Genomic DNA, 26611 nt, shown 5'->3' with positions numbered 1-26611 from the left:
CTATTTTCAAATAGCCTATGTGTAAAATAGGGCTGAAGTGGTAAATGTATGTTTTATAATTAATATCATTAATAATCATTTATATCTGCAAAGTAACTAAAGTTTTGAAATAATTGTAGTGGAAAAGTAAAAGTAATATTTGCCTCTGAGATAGTGGAGTAAAAGTAAAAGTACTGAACATTGGAAATGCTCCATTAAAGTAAAAGTACCTCAAAATTGTACTTAAGTACAGTACTTGAGTAAATGTACTTTCGCAATTTCCGCAATTTCTTATTTTGCCGGCAAACTGCTACACTGCAGTGCTATTCATTACTTTGGAAATGTATTCAACTGTATTATGTATGATTCTGTCTCTAAATCAATATGCAACATCAATACACAGGAATACACTACAGGATTAGAGAAGACCAGCTTGTACATCCGATATTTTTGATTTGTTTTTTCTTTTCTTGAATGTGTTACAAAAAAACAATTAACAAAACTCTTCTCTTCTCTTCTGGGGGTCCGGGTCTGGGGGTATAAATACATTTTGGGGTCCTTGGCAAGAAAAAGTTTGAGAACTCTCTCTCTCTCTCTATTAATATTTTGTTCCAGGGACCCCCCCAGAAGCAAAGATTTGAGTAAAAAATGTTCGCTTTAAAAGAATACATATATTCAAACATATATGAGCTTGTATATCTGCTATTTTTGAATAGCCAAAGTATAAAATTATGCAGTAGCACATTGCTGTCGGGCAGAAACCTTGTACCTCCATATTTCAACTTTCTATGTTTTGTTTTCTTTTGCCCTTCAAAAGCACATAAGTAGCAGATATGGCCAATCTACAAGCTCACAACACAATGCATCACGACACGTTGTCATTTTGCAGATCTGATATTTTCAAAATGTTTGCACAATTTTGAAAGTCAAAGTGATAAAGTCCGTCTACAGGGTTTCATAAACATTTAGATTTAGAATAAAATAGAGTCGGCACATTGTCGAATAAGTCGCTCCCAGTCGTTTAATACATTGGATGCATCGGAACACAGGTTATTCCCCCCCCCCCCCCCCCATATCGTCTCTGTCCGGTGGAAACCTCATATGTCCAAAACTGTTTCTTTTCTGGATTTCAAATTCAAAAGTAGGAAAAGTAGCAGATCTACAAGCTCAAAATGCGTCGCTTCACGTCGCGCTTCGAGTTTGCAGATCTACTAGTCACGTTTGTTTGACGCTGTAGTATGATGAAGTAGGGCAGTGGTTCTCAACCAGTGGTCCGGGGACCACCAGTGGTCCTTGAGGGGGATCCAGCAAAAGGTGTTAATACATGTTCACCCCGTTATCCATATTGTATACTGTAGGTTGGCTATTCAAAAATAGCAGATATACAAGCTCACATTTTGTAGATCTGCTATTTTTTAACATTTTTCGAATAATCTTGAAAGTGTTGTTTTAGAAGTTTTATTTTTTTTTAAACAAATTTTCTCTTCTGGGGGTCCCTGGCCACACAATATTTTTTAGATGGGGCTCCACGGCCAAATGTATGTCAATTTAGGGGTCCTTGGCATGAAAAAGGTTGAGAACCACTGAAGTAGGGCATTACTTTATGAAAAAACATGTATGGAGATAAGAGGTTTCCACCCGACAGCGACTATACACTGTACTGTGTCCATGCACTGTCCACCACTGCAGGATACAGAGGAGTTGTTGAATGTGACCCTCAGACCTTGGCCAGTGTTGTCTGCTACAGATATGTGTGCAGAGGACCAGCCGCTGCTCCAGCAGCACTGCAGCCTCTCCACAGAGCGAATAAATCAGCCCTCGGGAGGCTTAGCATGTGTTCAGGCTTATCTGTCTCCTCCTCGGTGTAGACTTTGATAAACATGGCTGTGTGATTCACCGCGGGTCTTTAATCACGATGACATCCGCGGGTTGCTGTGACCTTTCCAGGGATTGATTCCTTATTCAGCTTTAGCCCATTAAGACCGGGATACGCATCTGTGTGTCATTTTTAGATTTCTTTGGCTATTAAAAAATAGCAGATATACAAGCTCGTAGATCTGCTATTGTTTTGAAAAATCTTATTTCTTTTTGCAAAATCTTTGAATATACATATATTTTTTAAAGCGAACATTTTTAACTCAAATCTGTGCTTCTGGGGATTCTACAAATGTCTTATAAATCAGTTTTTTTTTTTAAACTTCTGTTGCTATAATATCAGTGGTTCTCAAACTTTTTCATGTCAAGGACCCCCAAAATCATATGTATGTGGCCGCGGACCCCCATGTCAAAATATGTTGTTCCAGGGACCCCCACCAGAAGTAAAGATTTGAACAAAAAAAAAACGCTTAAAAAATATATACATTCAAAGATTTGCACATTATTTTCCCACGATAAAATAAATAAATAGCAGATCTACAAGCTCGTAGCGCGGCACTCGGTGCCGTGCTATGAGCTTGTAGATCTGCTATTTTTTAATAGCCCACAGAAATCTAAAATGACACGGACACGTTCCCGGTCTTAATGGGTTAATACGCCTTTTTGGTACAACGAGCCCAGCATGTCTAAAAATCCGTAATTATGGAGCCCATGCTAAATTGCTGTTTACAGGATCTTCACAAAGCCAACATGCATAGATAACGAGCCAACAAGACAGATAGATCGATCGATCTATTGATCGATCGGTTGGGTAGATAACAAACCTATATAGGCCGCATCTCTTCGAGAACAGGAAGCTGCAATACGGAGCTTATTTTACATGAATAGAACCGTATTGACCACTTAAGACCTGTTCTGCAACTCTGAGAGTGTACAGTACAAATGGAACCAAATGGACCCGTACACTCAGAGTTATGGTGGTCCTTGAAATTAAAAAGGTTTGAGAACCACTGGGTTTACCCATTAAAACCGGGAAAGCATCTGTGTCATTTTCGATTTTTTAGCTATATAGCAAATTTGTTGGCTATTCAAAAATAGCAGATCTACAAGCTCATAGCGCGTCACTTTGTGCCCCGCTACGAGCTTGTAGATCTGCTATATATTTCTTTCAACGGTGACAATTTCGTGCACTGCTTTGGATTCCTGGATTGGATTCTTTTAAAAGTGAACATTGTTAATTCCAATCTTTGCTTCTGGGGGTCCAATGGAACAACATATTTTGAAATGGGGGGTCGGCGGGCCAAATATCATTAAGGGAACACTTTGATCCCTTCATTCTTTTGAGCGGTTTTTGCTAGCAGTATGTACACAGTTCATGAAAAGTCAAAATAATTAAGGGATCAAAGTGTTCCCTACATTTCTTTGAGCAGTATATATCGCTGCTGTCGGGCAGAAACCAGCTAACTCCAAAAATGTCCATTTTTCAGGAAATGACAAACACTAAACAAAAAGTGGAGTTAGGGCACGGCCCCACCGCACTTTTATTTTACCTCTGTGGCGGAATCTGCCAATGCTTTGTCAATGCAAATGCGTGGATTCTTGATCTTGCGACCTTCCAAGAATCCACGCATTTGCATTGACAAAGCATTGGCAGATTCCGCCAACAGTTTGAGGATCCAATGTTAGCTGGTTTTGACAGAAGCGCTCTTTAATACTTTGCATTGGTTCAGTATTTTTTTCAACACACAGACGTAAAGGGTGTTCAATAGCTCTAATTTATGGAAAAAATGCAAAAGCGGAAAAATTGAGTTAGCTGTTTTTTGCCCGACAGCAACGATATACACTTGAGGGGGTGCATGACATGGAAACGTTTGAGCACCACTGATACAGCAACACACGCTTTTTCAGAAAACTGTTACGATTTAGAAGGCATTTTGTAGAATCGGCCTGCATGGGGCTTAAAGGGTTAAGCGGCTAATCCTGATAGCCTGGGGGGTTCTCTATACTTAACTTACCCGTTCTCGCACGGTCTGGATGTACTCAAAGTGTCCGCCGTCCTGCTGGAAGTTGATGGGCCTGTGGTTGAGCAGCCACTGGAAGCCCACGTCCAGCGAGGTGTCGTGGGACGCCCTGCAGCTGAGCACCACGCTCTCCCCCACCGTCACCTCCACCCGGCCGGGGCTCAGCTCCACGCGCATGGCCTCTGCAACGACGTGAAGCACAAAGCTGCTGCACTGTCACCTCAGGATGACACACCACCATTGCCCCCCCCCAGAATGTGTATACAATAGTGGAAAGAGCCGATCTACAAGCTCACAACATACACAAAGTGTGTATACAATAGTGGAAAGATTTTTTCCACTATTATTATTTCCACTATTTTTGAAAATGTTTCAAAATGTATGAACCTTTCTCAACATGGAAACGATTATGACGATTATGCAAAATAATTGCGATTAGGCTAATCGTGACAGGCCTACCCCCACCCATTTTTTGGGGGGGGGTCACCGAACCATTTAAATATTAAATATCCCCTTTTTTTACTCCATGTAAATATACCATACATGTACAGTAAGTACATAATTAAAAACATACATGTACTGTACGTCATAACCGGATGTGACGTTTTCGACAATCACTGATCGGGCTTAAGTACGATGTGATACACGACTACGATGACTGTTCGTCACCCAGACTACAGAAAATAGAAGTGGAGCTCTCCGTTCATTTTTTAAACCGTGTGAAAAAATGTGTTTTTCCCTATTCTGGCCGAAAATGACCGAAAAAAAATAGAGAACCGGAAACGGAATCTGCGTCATGAATCCGGAAGCCGGTGAGTCTGAAGGAATCAGAAAGTGAAACTGATGATGAAAAATAAACAGAACAGCGCGATCACAGTAAAAAGTAAAAACTCTGGATTTCTCGTTCTGGCACTGAGGGCACTCAGAAAAAACTCGGGATAACTCGGGGCTTGGCACTGAGAGAGTTAAATTACCAAAAGTAAAAGTACTCATCATGCAGAATGTCCCATTTCAATGATATCGGGGCAGGGGGCTGTTTACCAGTGGCTGATTGGTGCTAATTTGTCAGAAAAAAACTATTAAAGGATCTACACCATGAATTTAAAAAAAATTAAAAATATTTAATATCATACTGTTTATGTCCCTCAAACGTTTTTCAAAAGGTTTGAGCCTAGATCAAGCCTCAGATACTCATTCCAACTAACTTCTCTCTGGCTTATAAAGCACTTTCACCTGCAGTACCACATTGTCCTGTTTGGCACGGGGCGCTATTGAGCCAGTTTGTATGCATGTTATCTCCTGGTTCTGTGTGGAAAAAGAAAAAAAAAAAATATATATATATATATATTTTTTGGTTGGAACTGAAAAACGGGAGGGATTGTACCCTGACGTGACGTCACGTCAGGGTGCAAATCAGTTTGGCCTGTTTAGAGACCAATTTACAGAAAACCCCAGATTTGCTGTGAAAGCCTGAGTGTTCAAACTGGGGTATTTTTGGGGATAGAAGAGAGGTAGGGGAGACCAAAAACACACAAAAAAGAAGAAAAAGTTAAAATTCATGGTGTAGTCCCTTTAAAATAAAAACCCTCTCGGCATCACTTACCTTTTACCCACAGCATGGCCGTCATCTCCGCCACGCCAAACTTATTCTCCGCCCGGCACACGTAGTTCCCTTCGTCCGCTCGGCTGGAGTTCACAATCCTGAGCGTGTTGTTCCGTAGCAGAGTAATCCTTGGAGAGAGAGAGAGAGGAGGAGAGGCAGAAAAATCTATATTATAACAATGAGAAACACATGTGTGTATAAGCAAGCTGAAGTGTGAGATTCTCTATGAGCTCAGGCATCCTGGTACAACGCATACAGTGGTGTAAAGTAACTAAGTACATTTACCCAAGTACTGTACTTAACCCTTTAAGACCTGAGGCGATTCTTAAAAATGTTTTCTAAATCCTAACAGTGCCGCGCTATGAGATTGTATATCTTCTATTTTTGAATAGCCAAAGACATTTAAAGTAACACAGATGCGTTCCAGGTCTTAATGGGTTAAGTACAATTTTGAGGTACTTTTACTTTACTGGAGTATTTCCAATTTTCAGTACTTTTACTTCTACTCCATTACATCTCAGAGGCAAATATTGTACTCCAATACAATTATTTGAAACACTTTAGTTACTAGTTATGTAAGAGCCATTTGAGCCATGTTTTCTATTTGATGACGTCACCGCAGGGCACGGTCAAGGCCAAGGTTGCCGAGGTATTTAACCAGGTCTGAAATCAAGGGCAGGTGTTGCTGATGGGAGGCAAACATTTTTTTGACTGTGTTTAGGAGGGCTGTTGGTTTAGCCACCCTACGTTTAATTGTTTATGTTTATTGTCTCCGCCAGGCCAAAAGGCATGACGAGAGAGTATGTTTTGCCCCCTGTCCGTCCGTCCGTGTGTCCGTCCGTCCATCCGTCCGTCCTTCTGTTTGTGAGCAGCTAATCTCCGCCACCGTTGGCCCAGTCGCTGTGAAACTGCGCACACACACTCCCTGGATGCCACAGCAGAACCTCTGCCCCACATTTTTCATATCAGCCTGTCATAGCGCCACCATGAGGCTGACTTTTGCAAAAAAAAAAAATTATATCACTCCTACAGATTTTCTACAAAAAACACGCAAATCGGTACACAGTATCTCTATAGTCATGTGATCAACACGGATCTGTCCGATTTTCCATATTCCAACCTGATTGCTAGGATTGGCTTCCAAAGTTTGCAGGATTGGTTCATTTTGAACAAAATGCCTCAAATCATGAACGCATTTTCCACGTACATTCCCACTTGGCCCAGGAAGAAATGTCACTTGAAAACTTTCAAATCAGCCTCATGGTGGCACTATAACAGGCCGATTCATGTTTTTAGCTATAACTGCACCGATCTGCGTGCAACGTTGCATGCACACTCCTTAGAGGCCAAGGAAAAACCTTTTCACTGCATTTTTTACATAATGCCTTTTAGAGCGCCACCAGGAGGCTGAGTTTTGTAAAACACATTTTTGCTCTTACTCCTTCAGATTCTGTTAAAAAATCACGCAAATCGTTACAAAGTATTTCTATAGTCATGTGATCAAGATGGATGTGTCCGATATTTCATATTCTATCCTACTTGGATAACATTGTCTTCTAAAGTTTGCAGGATAGGTCAGTTTTGAACAAAATTCCTCGCGTTCATAAAAATCGCGTGCATGTGACCCGCACCGCATCGTGCACCCCCCCCCCCCAGCGCACCCCCCCCCAACTGACAACTGTTTAATGTATTTTTTTCTAATAATAATCTAAATCTGTACTGAAACAATTGAAATACTCACGTAAAGTAAACATACCTCAAACGTGTACTTAGTTACAGCACTTAGTGACGTTCTACCACTGAAAGAATGATCAGAAACGTCTCAGAGGAGCTCATCAAGAGCAATGGCTTTCATTAATTGTGGTAACCTTCACCAAGGAGCAAAGGGTTAAGTGGATAGACGCATGCCGTTTCCAATCTATACAGAATCAATTGACAATGGAGATGGATTAATGAAAGACATCTACAGATAGGACTGAATAAAGCCCACTCAAAAGGGATTAAAACACAGATGTAATTATAGCGATGATGAGGATTAAGCTATAAGGATGGGATAAGTGTTTATCAAAACCGTCTGTCGGTTTCGAAACCTCATATGTCCAAAACTGTAACTTTTCAGGATTCAAATTTTAAAAAATACACGCTCCAGCTTGCAGATCTGCTACTTTTGATGCTTTTGTGTGACGCTAGTAGTATGATCAACTAGGCCGGGCGTTAAAATAATTTACGGAAAAAACACAAACAGCTAGAATATGGAGATAAGAGGTTTCTGCCCGACAGCAACGAAAAACAAAATAATGAGTCCCGCTCATTCAAGTGCTGATGTTCAGCACAAACAACACATTCATATAATTCTAGGTTCAACGTGTTCACTTCATTTTAGCTACAATTAGACAGTATTCTATGTTTTTATTTAACCGGTCTTTAACCAGACAAGACAAGGACATATTCGTATTTACAATTGTGGCCTGGCAAAAGGCAAGGCCTTTTTTGAGAGAGGGGGGAATAGGGGCTAAAACTATATCAATCAGGTTTAAAGCAAATCAAAAGCTCAATCAGTATTGAGCTCAATCTCAATATTGAGTTTGCAGATCTGCTACTTTTGATGCTTTTGTGTGACACTGTAGTGTGATCAAGTAGGGCATTAATTTAACCAAAAAACACAATATTACATTATTATTAAAGGTGATTCTTTGGAGCAGGTTTTCGGGGGAAAAAGAGAAATGATAATAGCCTCTGAACCACAACACTGTACTCAACGGGTACAATGTCCTAGTCCTAGTCCTAGCACATGTAAAATTATATATCAGAGCAAAACAGCTAAAGCAAAAATAGATGGCGCTATCTTCCTGCATTGTGGTCTACTTGTCGAACCCTGACAACCGATATACTCAATGAAAATCATACAAAAACCTGTCAAATGAATGCAACCACATCATGCAGCTGTACTCTTTGAGAAGCGCAAAGGGTAACGTCAAGGTAACACAAATCTAATAAAGCTAAGATAAGCACGCGGGCATGCCTTTGCATTCGCAAACGGGCACCCTTGCCCCCGTCGAATGATTGCCAGTCCTTTACGATATTACAATTTCCTCCCAAGGTTTGTCATAGGTGGATCAAGAACAAAGGATTTGACACCAAACGGCAAACAGAACGTGACTCCATTCTGTTTCCGCTGCGAGCAGCTCCGTGAGCGCTGAGCTTCAGAGTGAACTGGGAAAGTGGGATTATTCCTCCCAGAGCGCCCAATGTCATTCACTTCCTTCAATCTATTAATATTCATGATCACATCCTTTTTTCCTGGTTTCATCATTGTCAGCATCCTCATCCTCAGTGGTGTAAAGTACATTTACTCAAGTACTGTACTTAAGTAAAAAATGTAGGTACTTTTAATTTGCCAGAGTATTTCCAATTTTCAATACTTTTACTTCTACTCCTCTACATCTCAGAGGCAAATATTGTACTTTTACCAGAAAACTTGAGTTACTACTTTGCAGATATAAATATATTACATTATAAAACATACATTAACCACTTTAGCCCTATTTTACACATAGGCTATTTGAACATAGCCGATCTACAAGCTCACAACGCGTCGCATCGCAACGCGTTGTAAGCTTGTAGATCTGCTATTTTCAAACATTTTAGTACTTTTACTTTTGGTACTTTAAGTACATTTTGATACCAATACTTTTGTACTTTTACTCAAGTAATTATTAAATTCCGGACGTTTACTTGTAACGGAGTACTTCTACATTGCAGTATTGATACTTTTAATTATAAAACATTTGAGTACTTTTTCCACCACTGCTCATCCTCATCATATTTTTGTTATATTAAATGAATATTTACAAATGTATGTCAGGTGTCAGCCACTTCAACAAGTGACTCTGAGTGTGTGTACGTATGTAAACCATATGTACATGTCCATGTAGCACGAACACCTGCAACTGATTACAACACAAACAGCAAGGCACAGCGCGACAGTCACACACGCACCGCTTAAAAAATGCATGCACGCACGCACGCACGCACACACACACACACACTGGCCGGTACCACGGCACACGTGCGTGCTCACACACATGTGCACCACCTATGAATGCAGGCATTACACATGGGAAGGCAAAGCGCGAATGCACACACATGCACAATGCATGCATGCACGCACGCACGCACGCACGCACGCACGCACGCACGCACGCACGCACGCACGCACGCACGCACGCACGCACGCACGCACGCACACAGAGACAGCACGCATGCACACACTCTCAAGACGCAAGCAAGTAGCCTACACACACAGGCACGATGCACGCAATAGCAACAGCCTGCCATTTGGATCTTTAATTAGAAGTATTTGCCCTATCGTTGCTGTCGGACAGAGACGTCTTATCTCCATATTCTAACTTTTTGTGTTTTATTTGTAAATGAAAGCCCTACTTGATCATACCACAGCCTCACACAAAGGTATCATGCTATATTAACTACTTTAGCTGGGGACCCCCTGGAATCCCCCCCCAAGGACCCCCTTTGAGAACCACTGCTCCATACAGCTCAATGAAATAAACTTTTATTGGATAATATTAGAGGTTAGATTTCTTCCCCAAAAAACAAACAGCGTGATCGATGGCATGAGCTGGTGTTTTAATTGGGCTCATTGTTTAAGGGGTTGGTATAGTTAAGCTCTGCCTCCGCAGGACGAGGTGATTGAGATTGGCAGGCGGAGAGTCGTCAAAGCGTGACAGAACTCCACCGCACGTACACGGTCCAGGCGCAGGGCAGACTGCAGTCCATGAGACATCTTTTCAAATTAGGGGAAGGAGCGTTCCAGGTCTGACAAGGACACTGAAGCAGAGAGGACACGTGATATAGCTAACTTCTGGGTATAGGGGCTGAGTACCATTAACTGAAAAGTACGCTATATGGAAATTGTATATTTAGAACCAATGACAGACTTCACCCCATTCAATCCGGGGGAACGCATCTGTTTTTTCATTTTAAGATTTCTTTGGTCTATTCAAAAATAGCAGATCTACAAGCGCAAGCTTGTAGATCACATTTGTAAAATATTTTGTTCCAGGGACCCCCCAGAAGCAAAGATTTGAGTTACAAATGTTCGCTTTAAAAATATAATATATTTGCAAAAGATTTGCAAAACTTTTCACGTTTTTTCTAAAATAGCAGATCTACAAGCTCATAGCGCGGCACTCGGTGCCGCGCTATGAGCTTGTAGATCTGCTATTTTTTAATGGCCAAAGAAATCTAAAATGACAGAGATGCGTCCTCGGATTGGATGGGTTAATCTTGCTCATGTACTGTATGTTAATCAGATAATTGAGCAGCAGTTTTTATATATTTTTATATTACAACACGTCAACACAAAAAAAATCACAGTAGATGATTTTTTGTATCTAATCGACTAAATCGATTAGATTAAAAATACTCTGCTGAGGTTAGTAGCCTAGCGACGCGTTGTGAGCTTGTAGATCTGCAATTTTTCTCATAAATGTTCATTACCCGTGACAGTTTGAAATAATTGTGATATTGATTTGAAGTCATATTGCCCAGCTCTAGTTTTGGGTATATCAAATATGCAAATATGGTCACTGTACTAAATCGCTGCATGCTGTCGGGCAGAAACCTCTTATCTCCATATTTTAACTTGAACGCCCTACTTGATCATACTAACAGCGTCACACACAACAGTAGCAGATCTACAGGCTTGAAGCTTCGAGCTTGTAGATCTGCTACTTATGCTGTTTTTTTTATTATTGAATCCTGAAAAGTAACAGTTTTGGACATATGAGGTTTCCACCCGACAGGGACGAAATCGCTAAAAAGCTTTGTTGATGCACGACAGCCATCGGGCAAATTAGTCGGTATTAAAAAAAGAAAGAGTTTAAGAAATCCTTTTAAGAAATTATATTATAATACAATTAATATTAACGAATTGCAACAATATTTAAAACACCAAAACAACAAAATATTTTGATGCTTTAAGGTTGGAAATGAGCCAGCTGTGTGCTTCAACTCTAATAGGATTAATACTCGCTGTTTAAGAGACAAAAGCCCTGAACATTAGTGGAAATCCATGTTCATTAAAAACCTTCATTAAGTCAGCACAGCTGTCAATGGCAGATAAACGTGAAGCCTGTTTGGATTCTAGCCCTGCTCTTCTTCCCAGCATTGAGCCGCTCTTCTTCCATAAAGAACTGATCATGTCAGATAATCCTTGAAGAGGTCATCCTGGCCAAAGACCTGAGCGCACAATGATGATGATGGCCTGTTTGGTGGTGGTGGGAAAAGGAACTATAGTGCATTTTACGTACTGTACTGTACTAAACTTTTTATTTGTTGCATTTTTTTTATACTTTATAATCAGTGGTGGAAAGTAAAGTACATTTTCTCAAGTACTGTACTTAAGTACAATGTTTAGGATTTTTTTTTTACTTTACTGGAGTATTTCTAGTTTTCAGTACTTTTACTTCTACTCCACTACATCTCAGAGGAAAATATTGCACATTTCACTCTATAACGTTTATTTGACAGGTTTAGCTAGTAGTTAATTTGAGATTATTAATGATTAATCAGTTTATAAATCAACATATATTCTAGGGTGCTGATGGCCCTGTACCCAGCTGGCACACGACGTCTATTGACGTTGATTTTTGGTTGGATTTAGGTCGTGACGTCAGCTAACCAAAATCCAACGTTAGACCAACGTCAACTTCCAACAATGTATCAACGTAATAATTTGACGTCAATTGACGTTGATATTTGGTTGATTTTAGGTTGTGTTGGTAACTGACCAATAACCAATGTCTGTTCAACGTATTATCCCAACGTCAGTTTGACGTCAAATACTGACTTGCTGTTGTTGGATTTTTGACCAAACCTCAGTGTCTGCCCAACGTTATTTTACTAACGTCCACATAACGTTGAGGTCTAACATCATCAGACGTTAATATTTGGTTGGTTTTAGGTTGTGTTGGTAACTAACCATTAACTAACGTCTGTTCAACGTATTATCCCAACGTCAGTTTGACGTCAAATACTGACATGCTGTTGTCGGATATTTGACCAAACCTCAATGTCTGCCCAATGTTATTATGACAACATCCACACAACGTTGCAGTCTATCATCATTAGACGTAGATATTTGGTTGGTTTTAGGTTGTGTTGGTAACTAACCAATAACCAACGTATTTTCAACGTATTATCCCAACGTAAGGTTGACGTTGAATACTGACATGCTGTTGTCGGATTTTTGACCAAACCTCAATGTCTGCCCAACGTTATTTTACTAACGTCCACATAACGTTGATGTCTAACATCATCAGACGTTGATATTTGGTTGGTTTTAGGTTGTGTTGGTAACTAGCCAATAACCAACGTCTGTTCAATGTGTTATCCCAACGTCAGTTTGACGTCGAATTCTGACATGCTGTTGTCAGATTTTTGACCAAACCTCAGTGTCTGCCCAACGTTATTATGAAAACGTCCACACAACATTGCAGTCTAACATCATTAGACGTTGATATTTGGTTGAATTTAGGTTGTGTTGGTAACTGACCAATAACCAACGTCTGTTCAACGTATTACCCCAACGTAAGGTTGACGTTGAATACTGACATGCTGTTGTCGGATTTTTGACCAAACCTCAATGTCTGCTCAACGTTATTTTACTAACGTCCACATAACGTTGATGTCTAACATCATCAGACGTTGATATTTGGTTAGTTTTAGGTTGTGTTGGTAACTGACCAATAACCAATGTCTGTTCAACGTATTATCCCAACGTCAGTTTGACGTCAAATACTGACATGCTGTTGTTGGATTTTTGACCAAACCTCAGTGTCTGCCCAACGTTATTTTACTAACGTCCACATAACGTTGATGTCTAACATCATCAGACGTTGATATTTGGTTGGTTTTAGGTTGTGTTGGTAACTAGCCAATAACCAACGTCTGTTCAATGTGTTATCCCAGCGTCAGTTTGACGTCGAATTCTGACATGCTGTTGTCAGATTTTTGACCAAACCTCAGTGTCTGCCCAACGTTATTATGAAAACGTCCACACAACATTGCAGTCTAACATCATTAGACGTTGATATTTGGTTGGTTTTAGGTTGTGTTGGTAACTGACCAATAACCAACGTCTGTTCAACGTATTACCCCAACGTAAGGTTGACGTTGAATACTGACATGCTGTTGTCGGATTTTTGACCAAACCTCAATGTCTGCTCAACGTTATTTTACTAACGTCCACATAACGTTGATGTCTAACATCATCAGACGTTGATATTTGGTTAGTTTTAGGTTGTGTTGGTAACTGACCAATAACCAATGTCTGTTCAACGTATTATCCCAACGTCAGTTTGACGTCAAATACTGACATGCTGTTGTTGGATTTTTGACCAAACCTCAGTGTCTGCCCAACGTTATTTTACTAACGTCCACATAACGTTGATGTCTAACATCATCAGACGTTGATATTTGGTTGGTTTTAGGTTGTGTTGGTAACTAGCCAATAACCAACGTCTGTTCAATGTGTTATCCCAGCGTCAGTTTGACGTCGAATTCTGACATGCTGTTGTCAGATTTTTGACCAAACCTCAGTGTCTGCCCAACGTTATTATGAAAACGTCCACACAACATTGCAGTCTAACATCATTAGACGTTGATATTTGGTTGGTTTTAGGTTGTGTTGGTAACTGACCAATAACCAACGTCTGTTCAACGTATTACCCCAACGTAAGGTTGACGTTGAATACTGACATGCTGTTGTCGGATTTTTGACCAAACCTCAATGTCTGCTCAACGTTATTTTACTAACGTCCACATAACGTTGATGTCTAACATCATCAGACGTTGATATTTGGTTAGTTTTAGGTTGTGTTGGTAAGTAACCAATACCCAACGTCTGCTCAACGTATTATGCTAACGTCATATTGACGTAGAATACTGACATGCTGTTGTCAGGTATTGTGACCAAAACCCGATGTCTGCTTAACGTTGTTATGCTAACGTCCACACAATGTTAATTTCTAACATCATTAAACGTTGATATCTGGTTGGTTTTAAGTTGTGTTGGTAAGTAACCTATACCCAATGTCTGTTCAACGTATCATGCTAACGTCGTACTGACATAGAATACTGACATGCTGTTGTCCGGTATTGTGACCAAAACACAACGTCTGCTTAACGTTATTATGCTAACGTCCACACAATGCTACATTATAACATCATTAAACTTTTAGATCTGGTTAGTTTTAAGTTGTGCTGGTAGTAACCTATTCCCAACGTCTGTTCAACGTATCATGCTAACGTCGTACTGACGTAGAATACTGACATACTGTTGTCGGGTATCGTGACCAAAACACAACGTCTGCTAAACGTTATAATGCTAATGTCCACAAAATGTTACATTCTAACATCATTAAACGTTGATATCTGGTTAGTTTTAAATTGTGTTGGTAAGTAACCTATACCCAACGTCTGTTCAACGTATCATGCTAACGTCGTACTGATGTAGAATGCTGACATACTGTTGTCGGGTATCGTGACCAAAACACAAGGTCTGCTAAACGTTATTATGCTAACGTCCACACAATGTTACATTCTAACATCATGAAACGTTGATATCTGGTTAGTTTTAAGTTGTGTTGGTAAGTAACCAATACCCAACGTCTGTTCAACATATTATGCTAACGTCGTATTGACGTAGAATACTGACATGCTGATGTCAGGTATTGTGACCAAAACCCAACGTCTGCTAAATGTTATTATGCTAACGTCCACACAATGTTACATTCTAACATCATTAAACGTTGATATCTGGTTAGTTTTAAGTTGTGTTGGTAAGTAACCAATACCCAACGTCTACTCAACGTATTATGCTAACGTCATATTGACGTAGAATACTGACATGCTGTTGTCGGGTATTGTGACCAAACCCCAATGTCTGTTTAACGTTATTATGCTAACGTCCACACAATGTTAAATTCTAACATCATTAAACGTTGATAACTGGTTGGTTTTAAGTTGTGTTGGTAAGTAGCCTATACCCAACGTCTGTTCAACGTATCATGCTAACGTCGTACTGACATAGAATACTGACATGCTGTTGTCACAACGTCTGCTTAACGTTATTATGCTAACGTCCACACAATGCTACATTCTAACATCATTAAACTTTGATATCTGGTTAGTTTTAAGTTGTGTTGGTAGTAATATTCCCAATGTCTGTTCAACGTATCATGCTAACGTTGTGCTGACGTAGAATACTGACATACTGTTGTCGGGTATTGTGACCAAAACATAACGTCTGCTAAACGTTATTATGCCAATGTCCATACAATGTTAGATTTCTAACATCCTTAAACGTTGATATCTGGTTAGTTTTAAGTTGTGTTGGTAAGTAACCTATACCCAACGTCTGTTCAACGTATCATGCTAACGTCGTACTGACGTAGAATGCTGACATACTGTTGTCGGGTATCGTGACCAAAACACAAGGTCTGCTTAACGTTATTATGCTAACGTCCACACAATGTTACATCCTAACATCATGAAACGTTGATATCTGGTTAGTTTAAATTTGTGTTGGTAAGTAACCAATACCCAACGTCTGTTCAACATATCATGCTAACGTTGTACTGACGTAGAATACTGACATGCTGTTGTCGGGTATTGTGACCAAAACCCAATGTCTGCTTAACATTACAATGTTAACAGCCACACATCAACGTTAGATCCTAACGCCATTAGATGTAGATTTGTTGTTGGTTTAAGTTGTGTTGGTGAATAACCAACATTCAACGTCTGTTCAACGTCTCTTGCTAACGTAACATTAACGTGGAATACTGACATTTTGTTGTTGGGTATTGTGACCAAAGCCCAACGTCTTCTTAACATTATAATCTTAACGTGCACACAACGTTAAATACTAACGCCATTATATATGTATATGCAACTGTAATCCAACATTTTCTTAACGTCTCATGCCAATGTCATATTGACGTAAATACCAATATTCAGTCGTCTTGTGTGGGTATTGTGACCAAAACCCAATGTCTGCTAAACTTCATAATGAAAAGATCCCCTCAACATTCAAACCTCATTAGATGTAGATATTTTGCTGGGTTAATGTGGCTGTTACTTAAACAAAATCCAACATAGTCTGACTGTAGAATATGGACAATAAGTACTGAAGGTTGTGACATAGAGTAATGATCTAGCATCTGTTTAAGCTGCAAAAGTCCAACCAGAGCAATTTGTAGCTGTTTCATCTGTGGTTCAACTATATTCTTCCAGATGAGCTACAGGGCCACCCCATGGCCCAGAAAAGTGTTTGTGCAGTTCTATAACCCTCAGCCTTTTCCAGATAACTGAATTTGACTTTCAGACAAATACCATCAAGTTGCTCCTGAGGCACATGCCAGCAGCCCACCTATAGTTAACCTGGGGCTGTATGTGAGACTGATTAGCTACAGGTTTCTTTGCCAGTGTGGATTTAGAGCCAAGGCAACATGGTTAAGGCCAGTTATACCTTTTTCCTTCCGCTTTAGCAGATGTTAGTTGTTGGTGATCAGCCAGCTGCATCTTAAAGGAATGCGACCGACAGTGAGGTAGGTAGACAGCCAATAATTTGCCCTTATGACCTTCCTTAGTTCCAGAGGGCAAATTCAGTTTCAGCTTCACACAGCTTATGGCTGCTCAAATGTTTTATGTTGAGCGCTTGGGGTGGGTGGACTGTCGGGGTCCACCCCTACAGTGTCTTGCTCAGGACACTTCGCCCCGTCCAGGGCCTTTGAGGCAAACCGGGGACCTTCTGATTATCTAACCAGTAACCTATGCTGCCCTAAATAATAAACCCATATGAAAAGAAATGCATCAATACATTACAATGCATAGACACCGGCCTACCTCAAAACCAGGGTCTTCCTAAGTTGTGACATATGGAGCAAGAGTGTGTGACTGTGACACCGTTTATCATCCACACCACTATGTATGTACTACTGGGTGGACGGAAGGGCGGACAGATGGACAGACAGACAGACAGACAGACAGACAGACAGACAGACAGACAGACAGACAGACAGACACTTTTTGTTACCCTTTCAGCCTAAATGCCTGACTGTACCTCATGCTGTTTAAATTTCTGACTTATAAAGTAATCAATCAATCAATCACAAAAAGTAAAATAATTGTTTGCCCTGATATGTAGTGGAGTAAAATAATAAAGTATCAAAAGATAGTGTGGGAGCCAAGTTCGAATATTGTGTTTATTATATTAATAACTGCTTATTTTGTGATTTGTATTTTTGCCTAAACAGTTCATGTATATCGAAGTATATGATTGTTAAATAAGCTAAGTTAAAAAGGTTTAAATAAGTCAATAATTTGTTTAATTCATGATGAGGTTCTGTAGGTTAAAAACAATGCTGTTAATGTAGCTTTAAGAAGAGAGCTCAGGTTGTGTAACTGAGAATTTGATTGAGATTGCTAACACCTGAGTGTGCCCAGGGCAGTGCTGATTAAGATTTCTATCACCTGTGTGTGCAGGGCTGTGCAGATTCAGTTGATGCTCAAGACAAGGTCAGAGCGACACAGTTTTTTGACCGTAGTATATCTTTTTGTTTGAGAACTTGCTTTTAGATCACTTCTGTAACCAGGGAACACATTTTTTTGAATACATCTTTTTGTGATTCTTTTTACATCGAAGTCCTGTGAAGTTTTTCTGCTCAAGGGAATATACACGAGTATAGAAACGTGCCTCTGAGATTCAACCACTCACAGATAGAAACACACACATGAATTTAAAAAAATACAACATCATTAAACGTTGATATCTGGTTAGTTTTAAGTTGTGTTGGTAATTAACCAATACCCAACGTCTGCACAACAATACATTTCAAACTAGATTGTCAAATGTCTCCTCAAATCACTGAGCAGTAGAGCAACGTTCTGCTCTTTCATTGGACGACTCATTGGACTTGTGGGTGGGACCACAGTTGTATAACACCAGACTGGGCGGGGCAACAGTAACTGCTCCAGCAGCCTGCAGTTTGAATTAAGAGGGAGAGAAGACAGGAAGAGATACTTGTTTGTGCATGGAGATGTTTTTTTGAGAATCCCAGGACTTCTAGAATCACAATCTTTTGCACAGGTGAGTTAATAATTAATTTCCTTCTAACTTGAAATGAAATATTTGACTTTTTTTAAAATAAAGTTCTACATTCTGTTTATGACCGAGTGAGGTGATTTCTTCATGTGCAAATCAGTCATGCTTTGTTTTTTTGTTTTTCTTTTCCTTTTCTTTGCATGTTTTTGAAACAACTGGCATTGTTTGAATAAATCCTTTGCCCAAAATGATTACAGTACCTGCCTTTTGTGGCAAACAGTGGAAACTAGAAAGAGGCTATAGGCCTACTGCATTAACTAGATGGACTGATCCCCACTGCTTTGTGTTGGTGGCTTGGTGCTGCTGAGTTAAACATTTAAATTGCAGCTTTTAAAGATAATGTCTTATTTTAGGGGAAGTTCTGTTGTTCATGATTCATGTTTTCAGTTGGGAATGTGTGTTATTGAAGGGTAAAGCTCACATGCCTCACAGCTATTTTTGTGTGAGACAGTGCAGTGTAACAAAAAATCAGGCATAAGGGTTGGTTGCATTTGAATACTCTTTTTATTGTCTAGCCTTTATCATAGTTTTAATAATTATATTAGCTTGTAAGACATTATTTTCAGTCTAATATTGGCCAAGCCTAACAGTAAAGCCCACCTAAAAAAAATAAACATAATAGAGGAATGTAAACACTATGTTGAAGATTGATTGGTAAGTAACCAATCCCCAACGTCTGTTCAACGTATCATGCTAACGTCATATTGACATAGAATACTGACATGCTGTTGTCAGGTATTGTAACCAAAACCCAACGTCTGCTTAGCGTCATTATGCTAACGTTCACACAATGTCAAAATCTAACATCATTAAACGTTGTTTTTTTGTTGGATTTTAGTTTATTCGTCATGTCCCTGGTGTTTAAAGACCTTAAGAGGTGTAAAGATAGAATTATATCTTAGCTGTTCACTTAATATGGCATTTTCCTTCCTGTGACTTTTACCATACTCTCAGGTTGTCATGGTTGGAGACACAGGAGGTAATTCATTGGATGATGCACCCAGAAGAATGATGCCGTTCCTCATGTCACATGAATTGACACTCCAGTACAACCTCTGTTGACATCATGGCAAGAATAAGTCCCCAGGGCCTGTGTCTTTTTGACGTTGCATATGGTAAGTTAAACATTTTAATTGCCCGATGTAACTTTTCCTTGACCTTTCCGTTATCTTTCTAATTTAAATTTTACAAGGAGTGCTACAAAATGTTGATTATTTTTATATACGTTGGCAGTTATGCCTAAGTTCAAGAGTTTGGAATCACTGTCTTTATGCTAACGTCCATACAATGTCAAATTCCAACATTATTAAACGTTGTTTTTTTGTTGGATTTTAGTTGTGTTGGTGAGTAACCAATACCCAACATCTGTTCAAGGTATCATGCTGTCATTTTGACATAGAATACTGACATGCTGTTGTCAGGTATTGTAACCAAAACCCAACGTCTGCTTAACCTCATTATGCAAACAACCACACAATGTTAAATTATAACATCATTAAACACATTTTTTTTGTTGGATTTTAGTTGTGTTAGGTGAGTAACCAACATCTGTTCAACGTATCATGCTAACGTCAAATTGACAAAGAATACCGACATTCTGTTGTCGGATATTGTGATCAAAGCCCAATGTCTGCTTAAAGGTAGGGTAAGTGATATTTTTTGGTTAAAACAAAAAGTATTTTGCTAAAAGGTTAAAATACTATATTCTGATAGTAATCATTGCTATAGAGTGTTTTTTCAGTAACAGATGTCTCCCTGTCTCTCCAGCTCTTTAATAAACAGAAAATACATTTTTCGGTAGGTGTCAAAATCTCAGCCAATCAGGAGAAAGTACCAATTTTTAAGCTTAATTTGTATAGTGTTCCAGTTCCAATTTTGCATGCTCATTTCTTAGTGTCATCACTTCCAATTTCACTTGTTTAATCTGTATCCTGATTGAGTTCTCTGTCCTGGTTGGATAAAATTGGAAATGAAACTGAAACTGAAACGAAAATGCATTTTCTGTTTAATAAAGAGCTGGAGAGACAAGGAGACTCCTAATACTGAACAAACACTCTATAGCAATGAGTACTATCAGAATATAGAGCTATTTAACAATTATTTTAACCAACGCAAATCACTTACCCTACCTTTAACGTTATGATACACAATGTTAAATTCTAACGCCATTAGACGTTGATATTTTGTTGGTTTTAATTTGTGCTGTTAAGCAACTATAATCCAACGTTTTCTCAAAGTTTTTTTCCATTTCTGAGGAATGTAAACACTATGTTAAAGATCTATTGGTAAACCATCTTAAGTTGAAATATTGAAGTAGGTCCTGTGCAGTTGAATGGCCGAAGAACAGAGTGAAGAACAGTTAGTATTTTGCATTAACCGATACTTGATATACAGTAGCTGATAATGAAGTAGGTGTAGGTTTGATAGCTGTCGTTTTTGCTGCTGTTCCAGCCCATATTGAATTTAAATGTCCACAGACATTTCGGAAGGCAGAGATAGCCTATCTGATAATCAGTTTTTTCAAGACTTCATTTTCTTCTTAATTACTATTGTTATATTAATATGTATGTCCAAGCATCCAAGTATAATCAACATATCATCTGCCTTCCACAGCACATCATTTGACACCACTGTAAAGGTACTTCAGCTTCCAAACACCCGTGATCCAGACTTGGTGAGCCTCCACCAAGTCCGAAGTAAGTATAATATCAGGGCGTTAATTTGAGGGGTAATATGTCCTTAAATTGGTTGGAATTTAAAAAAATATATTGAATTAGATGATTCAGCTTTCCCACGGTAATGACTTTCCTGGAACATTTTTAATTGAGTTATAAATTCCCACAGGGCTGTGGGCACCCTGATGATTTTTTGACACAGTTAAACAAAACAGGCACAGATAAACTAGAAAACATTAGTCTACAGTCAGCTGTGTAATGAAAAAGCAGTCTTATAGTGTTAATATTGAAAGGGCAGGGATGTGAAGTTTCACTCAACCAACGATTCGATATAATTCACCATACTGGGTTCACAATACAATTTCTTCTTGGGTTTTCTCTGAAGTAGTTGTGCCATGGCATGAGGCCATTGTGAGAGGAAGTCTCTATCTTGCGTCAAGTATATTTTTCATTCATAATGTGTTGTGTATTTCTTATTTTCATGCTAGATGGGAGACATCAAGAGGTGGAAGGTCCTCTCAAGTAGAATACATCGGGTGAGTACCTCCACACTGAACTTCACTATTATTTCACAATAAAGCAACATCATTTTGATTTAAAACAAGTTTGATTTTTCACCGCTACTAAAGGCATCAGGCAAACGGCTATAAAAATGAGGCATCATCTACAGTATATGAATAGTTTTGATGCGATAGCATCAATATATTCTAAAGAAGTATTTGTATAATTTATTCGTCATGTCCCTGGTGTTTAAAGACCTTAAGAGGTGTAAAGATAGAATAATATCTTAGCTGTTCACTTAATATGGCATTTTCCTTCCTGTGACTTTTACCATACTCTCAGGTTGTCATGGTTGGAGACACAGGAGGTAATTCATTGGATGATGCACCCAGAAGAATGATGCCGTTCCTCATGTCACATGAATTGACACTCCAGTACAACCTCTGTTGACATCATGGCAAGAATAAGTCCCCGGGGCCTGTGTCTTTTTGACGTTGCATATGGTTAAACATTTTAATTGCCCGATGTAACTTTTCCTTGACCTTTTCCATTATCTTTCTAATTTAAATTTTACAAGGAGTGCTACAAAATGTTGATTATTTTTATATACGTTGGCAGTTATGCCTAAGTTCAAGAGTTTGGAATCACTGTGAAAATTAAGTAAGTAGGCCTACAGCCAAGACATTGATGATAATAATTATAGTAATAACTTCTTCAACATTTCTGTTTACTAAATAATCCACCAAGTGCAGCAATATCTTTAAAGACCTTAGGCATTCTACATGTCATATTCTCTAGATATCCAGGTCAAATTTCACCCCATATTTTCAGTAGAATTTGCCGTACTTTGAGACTGGTTTGTATAAAACTTCTCATGAACCTTACGGTATAGCTGTTCCCAACATAGGATTTAGATCAAGCAATTGTGATGGCCATTCAGAGACAGAACTCATATCTGCAAACTATCATTTCAAAAGCATAATTTCTCACTGATTCCAAACTTTTGAACAGATACCTGTCAGTCAATAAAGATGTTTCATAATGTAAAAATCAAGCTAGAGTTATTAAAATAGCTTATTTCTGTCATTTATCTTTAGGGGAACTAAAGAAGAATGCAATCTTCAATGCTGATGACACACAACTGTACATAAAAACCAAGCAATCATCATCCTCATCATCACTACCGCCCTTATCCATTCTCACTACCTGCCTGGAGGAGATGAAGGCGTGGATGAGTAACAACTTTCTGCAGCTAAACAGTTCCAAAACCGAAGTAATTCTTATAGGCACCCCACACCAGATAAAAACATCCCCCATAACCAGCATCACCTTCTCCGGACAGGACCTCCCCCTCTCACCAGTTGTCACAAACCCGGGAGTAAAAATAGACCCTCACCTTAACTTTGAGGCCCACGTCAAATACCTATGCAAAACATCCTTCTTTCAGCTCAGAAACATTTCAAAACTCCGTCCCACACTCACGCTAGCAGATTCAGAAAAGCTCGTCCACGCCTTTGTCTCCTCCAGGTTGGACTATTGCAACGCACTTCTCATCGGGATCCCTAGCAAGAGCCTTCAAAGGCTCCAGTATATTCAGAACAGCGCTGCTAGGGTCCTGATGAGAGTGCGCAAACATGAGCACATCACACCCATCCTCCGTTCACTCCACTGGCTTCCCGTTGCTTTCCGGACCCAATACAAAATATCCCTGTTGACACATCAGTGCATCCATGGCAACGCTCCCTCATACCTCAAGGACCTAGTCTCCCTACAACCCTCGACCCGCAACCTCCGCTCTTCAAACACCAACCTCCTCAACATCCGCAAGGCCAATCTACACACCATGGGCGACCGGGCTTTCTGCTCGGTCGCCCCCCGAACTGTGGAACGCCCTCCCTGTCCACTTGAGAGCACCACAGTCGGTCGACTGCTTTAAGAGAGGATTAAAGACCTACCTTTTTAGCAAAGCATTTTTTTAGCTGGTTTTACCTCTAGGCTTTATGCCCCCAGTTTTAATTGTTTTGTTTCAGTTTCTTGTGAGATGTTTGATTTTATGCATTTGCCTTATGTAAGCACTTTGAGATTTCTTGTAAATGTAAAGTGCGTTATAAATAAAATCCATTAATATTATTATTATTATTATTACCCTTATTATTTTCACATTTGTTAAAACTAATGTTGGATTGACATTTTATTCTCAACTAAAATACAACGTGATTCCAACGTTAGAAATATGTCATATTTTGATTGTACTCTTAACGTTAGAGTTGACGTTGAGCCAATGTTGTACTATGACGTCAACCCGATTTAAATTTTCTGCAACTTGTATCCAACGTTGGAGCCCAACGTTGGATACAAGTTGTATTTTAGTTGAAAATGGAAATCTGATTGATGTCATAACCCAATATTTGTTTGATGTCAAACTCGGATGTTATTTTGCCATTGAATTTAAGTTGGGCTCTAATGCTGGATACAAGTTGTATTTTAGTTGAAAATGAAAATCTGATTGACGTCATAACCTAATGTTGGTTTGACGTCAAACTCTGATGTTATTTAGACATTGAATTTAAGTTGGGATCTAACGTTGGATACAAGTTGTGTTTTAGTTGAAAATGTAAATCTGATTGGCGTCATAACCCAACGTTGTTTGATGTCAAACTCTGATGTTACTTAGACATTGAATTAACGCTGTGATCTAACGTTGGATACAAGTTGTATTTTAGTTGAAAATGAAAGTTTGATTGACGTCAAAACCAGACGTTGGTTTGACGTCAAACTCTGATGTTAGTTAGACATTGAATTAATGTTGGCCTCTAACATTGGATGATGGTTGTGGGTTAGTTGAAAATGAAAGTTTGATTGACGTCATAACCCAACGTTGGTTTGTCGTCAAACTCTGATGTTAGTTAGACATTGAATTAATGTTGGCCTCTACCGTTGGATGACTGTTGTGGGGTAGTTGAAAATGAAAGTTTGATTGACGTCATAACCCAACGTTGGTTTGACGTCAAATTCTGATGTTAGTTAGACATTGAATTAATGTTGGCCTCTAACGTTGGATGACGGTTGTGGGTTAGTTGAAAATGAAAGTTTGACTGACGTCATAACCCAACGTTGGTTTGACATCAAACTCTGATGTTAGTTAGACATTGAATTAATGTTGGCCTCTAACGTTGGATGACGGTTGTGGGGTAGTTGAAAATGAAAGTTTGATTGACGTCAAAACCAGACGTTGGTTTGACATCAAACTCTGATGTTAGTTAGACATTGAATTAATGTTGGCCTCTAACGTTGGATGACGGTTGTGGGTTAGTTGAAAATGAAAGTTTGACTGACGTCATAACCCAACGTTGGTTTGACATCAAACTCTGATGTTAGTTAGACATTGAATTAATGTTGGCCTCTAACGTTGGATACAAGTTGTATTTTAGTTGAAAATGAAAGTTTGATTGACGTCAAAACCAGACGTTGGTTTGACGACAAACTCTGATGTTAGTTAGACATTGAATTAATGTTGGCCTCTAACGTTGGATGACTGTTGTGGGTTAGTTGAAAGTTAGATTGACGTCATAACCCAACGTTGGTTTGACGTCAAACTCTGATGTTAGTTAGACATTGAATTAATGTTGGCCTCTAACGTTGGATGACTGTTGTGGGGTAGTTGAAAATGAAAGTTTGATTAACGTCATAACCCAACGTTGGTTTGACGTCAAACTCTGATGTTAGTTAGACATTGAGTTAATGTTGGCCTCTAACGTTGGATGACTGTTGTGGGGTAGTTGAAAATGAAAGTTTGATTGACGTCATAACCCAACGTTGGTTCGACGTTAAACTCTGATGTTATTTAGACATTGAATTAATGTTGGCCTCTAACGTTGGATGACTGTTGTGGGGTAGTTGAAAATGAAAGTTTGATTGACGTCATAACCCAACGTTGGTTTGACGTCAAACTCTGATGTTAGTTAGACATTGAATTAATGTTAGGATTCAACGTTGGAGTCCAACCAAAATCCAAGGTCTAAATAACGTCAGAGGTTGACGTCAAACCAACGTTGGGTAATGACGTCTAACAAACTTACATTTTCAACTACCCCACAACGGTCATCCAACGTTGGAGTTCAACGTTGTTCTAACGTCATATTGACGTCCTGTGCCAGCTGGGTAGTGGTTAGGGTGCATATCACATATATAGGCTCAGATGTCTCTCTCTCTGTTTCTTGTTATTCTTCACTGTACTATCCAAATAAAGCCAACAAAAATATATAACAAATAGCCGATCTACAAGCTTGCGTTGCATCATGTGTTGTGAGCTTATAGGTCTACCATTTTCAAATAGCTTGAGTCTAAAATAAGGCTTAAGTGGTTAATGCTCAATATTAATAAGTCCATTAACATGATATGACTCTGAAATGAACATTCTGCATAATGAGTACTTTTACTTTAGGTTTACTTTGATGCTAATACTTATGTACTTTTACTTAAGTACAATTGTGAATGCAGAACTTTTTAGTATGTTTATAATGTGGTATTGCTACTTTTACTTCAATGGGAGTACTTCTTGTTGTTTGGTTTGATCCAACCCGGCCAGTGAAAGCCCCGCTATTCAGGAAAGGGTTGATAACAGCCACTGTGATATTATATAACATGATACTCAATTAAAGATTAGCAGATTCAGACGAGAGATGTGTGTGGATTGTGGAGCAGTAAAAAAAATAAGGATAGAGCATCAAGGCTCTGCGGGATAGAAAGTAATGACTTCACTGGATGT

General features: G+C 39.1%; 1 protein-coding gene and 1 long non-coding RNA gene across 3 annotated transcripts in view; one reads left to right on the top strand and one right to left on the bottom strand.

Annotated features, from left to right (window-relative positions):
* The window catches only part of cntn5 (contactin 5), a 380291-nt gene that overhangs the window by 59729 nt on the left and 293951 nt on the right, over nucleotides 1–26611 (bottom strand). For both annotated transcript variants that reach the window (XM_080429360.1, XM_080429359.1), the window contains exons 13-14: nucleotides 5479–5606; nucleotides 3870–4057 (exon numbers count right to left, since the gene is read on the bottom strand). In XM_080429360.1, the coding sequence (XP_080285486.1) occupies nucleotides 3870–4057; nucleotides 5479–5606 (316 nt within the window). The remainder of the gene's footprint in view (nucleotides 1–3869; nucleotides 4058–5478; nucleotides 5607–26611) is intronic.
* Nucleotides 18542–23017, top strand: LOC308086039. Its single transcript, XR_013933218.1, has 5 exons — nucleotides 18542–18652; nucleotides 21315–21363; nucleotides 21831–21878; nucleotides 22186–22346; nucleotides 22941–23017. It is a non-coding gene; the product is annotated as an uncharacterized lncRNA (long non-coding RNA).

Source organism: Gymnoscopelus braueri, assembly GCF_963280865.1.
Source record: "Gymnoscopelus braueri genome assembly, chromosome: 5".
NCBI lineage: Eukaryota > Metazoa > Chordata > Actinopteri > Myctophiformes > Myctophidae > Gymnoscopelus > Gymnoscopelus braueri.
The sequence above is the reverse complement of the archived record's forward strand: the minus strand, read 5'-3'. Positions and strand labels throughout refer to the sequence as shown.